Genomic DNA, 7768 nt, shown 5'->3' with positions numbered 1-7768 from the left:
GGGGAGACGGATCTATGGGGCAGGATCTATGGGGCAGGATCTATGGGGCAGGATCTATGGGGCAGGATCTATGGGGCAGGGAGGATCTATGGGGCAGGAGCTATGGGGCAGGGGGGATCTATGGGGCAGGATCTATGGGGCAGGATCTATGGGGCAGGGGGGATCTATGGGGCGGGATCTATAGGGCAGGATCTATGGGGCAGGATCTATGGGGCAGGGGGGATCTATGGGGCAGGATCTATGGGGCGGGATCTATGGGGCAGGATCTATGGGGCGGGATCTATGGGGCAGGATCTATGGGGCAGGGGGGATCTATGGGGCAGGATCTATGGGGCAGGATCTATGGGGCAGGGTCTATGGGGTAGGATCTATGGGGCGGGATCTATGGGGCAGGATCTATGGGGCAGGGGGGATCTATGGGGCAGGATCTATGGGGCAGGATCTATGGGGCAGGGTCTATGGGGCAGGGGGGATCTATGGGGCAGGATCTATGGGGCAGGATCTATGGGGCAGGGGGGATCTATGGGGCAGGCAGGATCTATGGGGCAGGATCTATGGGGCGGGATCTATGGGGCAGGAGGGATCTGTGGGGCAGGATCTATGGGGAGGGATCTATGGGGCAGGATCTATGGGGCGGGATCTATGGGGCAGGGTCTATGGGGCAGGAAGGATCTATGGGGCAGGATCTATGGGGCAGGATCTATGGGGCGGGATCTATGGGGCAGGATCTATGGGGCAGGATCTATGGGGCAGGGGGGATCTATGGGGCGGGATCTATGGGGCAGGGTCTATGGGGCAGGAAGGATCTATGGGGCAGGATCTATGGGGCGGGATCTATGGGGCAGGATCTATGGGGCAGGATCTATGGGGCAGGGGGGATCTATGGGGCAGGATCTATGGGGCAGGATCTATGGGGCAGGATCAATGGGGCAGGATCAATGGGGTAGGGGAAGGATCTATGGGGCAGGAGGGATCTATGGGGCAGGATCTATGGGGCAGGGTCTATGGGGCAGGATCTATGGGGCGGGATCTATGGGGCAGGAAGGATCTATGGGGCAGGAAGGATCTATGGGGCGGGATCTATGGGGCAGGATCTATGGGGCAGGGTCTATGAGGCAGGATCTATGGGGCAGGATCTATGGGGCAGGATCTATGGGGCAGGATCTATGGGGCGGGATCTATGGGGCAGGGTCTATGGGGCAGGATCTATGGGGCAGAGGGGATCTATGGGGCAGGATCTATGGGGCGGGATCTATGGGGCAGGGGGGATCTATGGGGCAGGATCTATGGGGCAGGAAGGATCTATGGGGCAGGATCTATGGGGCAGGGTCTATGGGGTAGGATCTATGGGGCAGGGTCTATGGGGCAGGGGGGGATCTATGGGGCAGGAGCTATGGGGCAGGGGGGATCTATGGGGCAGGATCTATGGGGCAGGATCTATGGGGCAGGAGGGATCTATGGGGCAGGATCTATGGGGCAGGGTCTATGGGGCAGGATCTATGGGGCAGGGGGGATCTATGGGGCAGGATCTATAGGGCAGGATCTATGGGGCAGGGTCTATGGGGCAGGGTCTATGGGGCAGGATCTATGGGGCAGGAAGGATCTATGGGGCGGGATCTATGGGGCGGGATCTATGGGGCAGGATCTATGGGGCAGGATCTATGGGGCAGGAAGGATCTATGGGGCAGGATCTATGGGGCAGGGGGGATCTATGGGGCAGGATCTATGGGGCAGGATCTATGGGGCAGGATCTATGGGGCGGGATCTATGGGGCAGGATCTATGGGGCAGGATCTATGGGGCAGGGGGGATCTATGGGGCAGGATCTATGGGGCAGGATCTATGGGGCGGGATCTATGGGGAAGGGTCTATGGGGCAGGATCTATGGGGCAGGGGGGATCTATGGGGCAGGATCTATGGGGCAGGATCTATGGGGCAGGGTCTATGGGGCAGGATCTATGGGCAGGATCTATGGGGCAGGGTCTATGGGGCAGGATCTATTGGGCAGGATCTATGGGGCGGGATCTATGGGGCAGGATCTATGGGGCAGGATGGATCTATGGGGCAGGATCTATGGGGCAGGATCTATGGGGCAGGGGGGATCTATGGGGCAGGATCTATGGGGCGGGATCTATGGGGCAGGATCTATGGGGCAGGAAGGATCTATGGGCAGGATCTATGGGGCAGGGTCTATGGGGCAGGAATCTATGGGCGGGATCTATGGGGCAGGATCTATGGGGCAGGGTCTATGGGGCAGGGTCTATGGGGCAGGGGGGATCTATGGGGCAGGATCTATGGGGCAGGGTCTATGGGGCAGGATCTATGGGGCAGGATCTATGGGCGGGATCTATGGGGCAGGATCTATGGGGCGGGATCTATGGGGCGGGATCTATGGGGCAGGATCTATGGGGCAGGGGTCTATGGGGCAGGATCTATGGGGCAGGATCTATGGGGCGGGATCTATGGGGCAGGATCTATGGGGCAGGGGGGATCTATGGGGCAGATCTATGGGGCAGGATCTATGGGGCAGGGTCTATGGGCAGGATCTATGGGGCAGGATCTATGGGGGCGGGATCTATGGGGCAGGGGGGATCTATGGGGCAGGGTCTATGGGGCAGGATCTATGGGGCAGGGTCTATGGGGCAGGATCTATGGGGCAGGATCTATGGGGCGGGATCTATGGGGCAGGATCTATGGGGCAGGATGGATCTATGGGGCAGGATCTATGGGGCAGGATCTATGGGCAGGGGGATCTATGGGGCAGGATCTATGGGGCAGGGTCTATGGGGCAGGATCTATGGGGCGGGATCTATGGGGCAGGATCTATGGGGCAGGGTCTATGGGGCAGGGTCTATGGGGCAGGGGGGATCTATGGGCAGGGTCTATGGGGCAGGGTCTATGGGGCAGGATCTATGGGGCAGGATCTATGGGGCGGGATCTATGGGGCAGGGTCCTATGGGGCAGGATCTATGGGGCAGGATCTATGGGGCGGGATCTATGGGGCGGGATCTATGGGGCAGGATCTATGGGGCGGGATCTATGGGGCAGGATCTATGGGCAGGATCTATGGGGCAGGGTCTATGGGCAGGATCTATGGGGCAGGATGGATCTATGGGGCAGGATCTATGGGGCAGGACCTATGGGGCAGGATCTATGGGGCAGGGGGGATCTATGGGGCAGGATCTATGGGGCGGGATCTATGGGGCAGGATCTATGGGGCAGGATGGATCTATGGGGCAGGATCTATGGGGCAGGATCTATGGGGCAGGGGGGATCTATGGGGCAGGATCTATGGGGCAGGGTCTATGGGGCAGGATCTATGGGGCGGGATCTATGGGGCAGGATCTATGGGGCAGGGTCTATGGGGCAGGGTCTATGGGGCAGGGGGGATCTATGGGGCAGGATCTATGGGGCAGGGTCTATGGGGCAGGATCTATGGGGCAGGATCTATGGGCAGGGTCTATGGGGCGGGATCTATGGGGCAGGATCTATGGGGCAGGAAGGATCTATGGGCAGGGTCTATGGGGCAGGATCTATGGGGCAGGATCTATGGGGCGGGATCTATGGGGCGGGATCTATGGGGCAGGATCTATGGGCGGATCTATGGGGCAGGATCTATGGGGCAGGATCTATGGGGCAGGGTCTATGGGGCAGGATCTATGGGGCAGGATCTATGGGCAGGGTCTATGGGGCAGGATCTATGGGGCAGGATCTATGGGGCGGGATCTATGGGCAGGATCTATGGGGCAGGATGGATCTATGGGGCAGGATCTATGGGGCAGGACCTATGGGGCAGGATCTATGGGGCAGGGGGGATCTATGGGGCGGGATCTATGGGGCAGGGATCTATGGGGCGGGATCTATGGGGGCAGGATCTATGGGGCAGGATCTATGGGGCAGGGTCTATGGGGCAGGATCTATGGGGCAGGGTCTATGGGGCGGGATCTATGGGGCAGGATCTATGGGGCAGGATGGATCTATGGGGCAGGATCTATGGGGCAGGACCTATGGGGCAGGATCTATGGGGCAGGGGGATCTATGGGGCAGGATCTATGGGGCGGGATCTATGGGGCAGGATCTATGGGGCAGGATGGATCTATGGGGCAGGATCTATGGGGCAGGATCTATGGGGCAGGGGGGATCTATGGGGCAGGATCTATGGGGCAGGGTCTATGGGGGCAGGATCTATGGGGCGGGATCTATGGGGCAGGATCTATGGGGCAGGGTCTATGGGGCAGGGTCTATGGGGCAGGGGGGATCTATGGGGCAGATCTATGGGGCAGGGTCTATGGGGCAGGATCTATGGGGCAGGATCTATGGGGCAGGATCTATGGGGCGGATCTATGGGGCAGGATCTATGGGGCAGGAAGGATCTATGGGGCAGGGTCTATGGGGCAGGATCTATGGGGCAGGATCTATGGGCAGGGGGATCTATGGGGGCAGGATCTATGGGGCAGGAGGGATCTATGGGGCAGGATCTATGGGGCAGGATCTATGGGGCGGGATGGGGCGGGATCTATGGGGCAGGATCTATGGGGCGGGATCTATGGGGCAGGAAGGATCTATGGGGCAGGATCTATGGGGAAGGATCTATGGGGCAGGATCTATGGGGCAGGAAGGATCTATGGGGCAGGATCTATGGGGCAGGATCTATGGGGCAGGGTCTATGGGGCAGGGTCTATGGGGCGGGATCTATGGGGCGGGATCTATGGGGCAGGATCTATGGGGCAGGATCTATGGGGCAGGGGGGATCTATGGGGCGGGATCTATGGGGCAGGATCTATGGGGCAGGGGGGATCTATGGGGCAGGATCTATGGGGCAGGGTCTATGGGGCAGGATCTATGGGGCGGGATCTATGGGGCAGGATCTGTGGGGCAGGATCTATGGGGCAGGATCTATGGGGCAGGGGGATCTATGGGGCAGGGTCTATGGGGCAGGATCTATGGGGCAGGGGGGATCTATGGGGCAGGATCTATGGGGCAGGGGGATCTATGGGGCAGGGTCTATGGGGCAGGATCTATGGGGCAGGGGGGATCTATGGGGCAGGATCTATGGGGCAGGGGGGATCTATGGGGCAGGGGGGATCTATGGGGCAGGATCTATGGGGCAGGATCTATGGGGCGGGATCTATGGGGCAGGATCTATGGGGCAGGAAGGATCTATGGGGCAGGGTCTATGGGGCAGGATCTATGGGGCAGGATCTATGGGGCAGGGGGATCTATGGGGCAGGATCTATGGGGCAGGAGGGATCTATGGGGCAGGATCTATGGGGCAGGATCTATGGGGCGGGATCTATGGGGCAGGATCTATGGGGCAGAATCTATGGGGCAGGAAGGATCTATGGGCAGGATCTATGGGGAAGGATCTATGGGGCAGGATCTATGGGGCAGGAAGGATCTATGGGGCAGGATCTATGGGGCGGGATCTATGGGGCAGGGTCTATGGGGCAGGGTCTATGGGGCAGGATCTATGGGGCAGGATCTATGGGGCAGGGGGATCTATGGGGCAGGATCTATGGGGCGGGATCTATGGGGCAGGATCTATGGGGCAGGATCTATGGGGCAGGATCTATGGGGCAGGGGGATCTATGGGGCAGGATCTATGGGGCAGGATCTATTGGGCAGGATCTATGGGGCGGGATCTATGGGGCAGGATCTATGGGGCAGGGTCTATGGGCAGGATCTATGGGGCAGGATGTATGGGGCAGGATCTATGGGGCAGGATCTATGGGGCAGGATCTATGGGGCGGGATCTATGGGGCAGGGGGGATCTATGGGGCAGGATCTATGGGGCAGGATCTATGGGGCAGGATCTATGGGGCAGGGTCTATGGGGCAGGGGGGATCTATGGGGCGGGATCTATGGGGCAGGATCTATGGGGCAGGATCTATGGGGCGGGATCTATGGGGCAGGATCTATGGGGCAGGATCTATGGGGCAGGATCTATGGGGCAGGGTCTATGGGGCAGGGTCTATAGGGCAGGGGGATCTATGGGGCAGGGTCTATGGGGCAGGATCTATGGGGCAGGATCTATGGGTCAGGATCTATGGGGTAGAGAAGGATCTATGGGGCAGGATCTATGGGGCAGGGTCTATGGGGCAGGGGGATCTATGGGGCAGGGTCTATGGGGCAGGGTCTATGGGCAGGATCTATGGGGCAGGAGGATCTATGGGGCAGGATCTATGGGGCGGGATCTATGGGGCAGGCAGGATCTATGGGGCAGGATCTACGGGGCAGGATCTATGGGGCAGGAAGGATCTATGGGGCAGGATCTATGGGGCAGGATCAATGGGGCGGGATCTATGGGGCAGGGGGGATCTATGGGGCAGGATCTATGGGGCAGGATCTATGGGGCAGGAAGGATCTATGGGGCAGGATCTATGGGGCGGGATCTATGGGGCAGGATCTATGGGGCAGGAAGGATCTATGGGGCAGGATCTATGGGGCAGGATCTATGGGGCAGGATCTATGGGGCAGGAAGGATCTATGGGGCAGGATCTATGGGGCTGGGATCTATGGGGCAGGATCTATGGGGCAGGATCTATGGGGCAGGGTCTATGGGGCAGGGGGGATCTATGGGGCAGGATCTATGGGGCAGGATCTATGGGGCAGGAGCTATGGGGCAGGGTCCATGGGGCAGGGGGATCTATGGGGCAGGATCTATGGGGCAGGATCTATGGGGCAGGGGGGATCTATGGGGCAGGATCTATGGGGCAGGATCTATGGGGCAGGGGGATCTATGGGGCAGGATCTATGGGGCAGGATCTATGGGGCGGGATCTATGGGGCAGGATCTATGGGGCAGGATCTATGGGGCAGGGTCTATGGGGCAGGGTCTATGGGGCAGGGGGGATCTATGGGGCAGGGTCTATGGGGCAGGATCTATGGGGCAGGATCTATGGGTCAGGATCTATGGGGTAGAGAAGGATCTATGGGGCAGGATCTATGGGGCAGGGTCTATGGGGCAGGGGGATCTATGGGGCAGGGTCTATGGGGCAGGGTCTATGGGGCAGGATCTATGGGGCAGGAGGATCTATGGGGCAGGATCTATGGGGCGGGATCTATGGGGCAGGCAGGATCTATGGGGCAGGATCTACGGGGCAGGATCTATGGGGCAGGAAGGATCTATGGGGCAGGATCTATGGGGCAGGATCAATGGGGCGGGATCTATGGGGCAGGGGGGATCTATGGGGCAGGATCTATGGGGCAGGATCTATGGGGCAGGAAGGATCTATGGGGCAGGATCTATGGGGCAGGGTCTATGGGGCAGGATCTATGGGGCAGGGTCTATGGGGAGGGATCTATGGGGCAGGATCTATGGGGCAGGATCTATGGGGCGGGATCTATGGGGAGGGATCTATGGGGCAGGATCTATGGGGCAGGATCTATGGGGCAGGATCTATGGGGCAGGAGGGGATCTATGGGGCAGGGTCTATGGGGCAGGGTCTATGGGGCAGGATCTATGGGGCAGGATCTATGGGGCGGGATCTATGGGGCGGGATCTATGGGGCAGGAGGGATCTATGGGGCAGGGTCTATGGGGCAGGATCTATGGGGCAGGGTCTATGGGGCGGGATCTATGGGGCAGGATCTATGGGGCGGGATCTATGGGGCGGGATCTATGGGGCAGGATCTATGGGGCAGGGGGATCTATGGGGCAGGATCTATGGGGCAGGATCTATGGGGCAGGGGGGATCTATGGGGCAGGATCTATGGGCAGGATCTATGGGGTGGGATCTATGGGGCAGGGGGGATCTATGGGGCAGGATCT

General features: G+C 60.1%; 1 protein-coding gene across 1 annotated transcript in view; it reads right to left on the bottom strand.

Annotated features, from left to right (window-relative positions):
• Positions 1 to 7752: 7752 nt before the first annotated feature.
• The window catches only part of IPO4 (importin 4), a 14312-nt gene continuing 14296 nt past the window's right edge, over positions 7753 to 7768 (bottom strand). Inside the window, exon 30 of the mRNA XM_068664537.1 lies at positions 7753 to 7766. Within this exon, the coding sequence (XP_068520638.1) occupies positions 7753 to 7766 (14 nt within the window). The remainder of the gene's footprint in view (positions 7767 to 7768) is intronic.

The sequence above is a fragment of the Anas acuta genome, chromosome 33, assembly GCF_963932015.1.
Source record: "Anas acuta chromosome 33, bAnaAcu1.1, whole genome shotgun sequence".
NCBI classification, from domain to species: domain Eukaryota; kingdom Metazoa; phylum Chordata; class Aves; order Anseriformes; family Anatidae; genus Anas; species Anas acuta.
The sequence above is the reverse complement of the archived record's forward strand: the minus strand, read 5'-3'. Positions and strand labels throughout refer to the sequence as shown.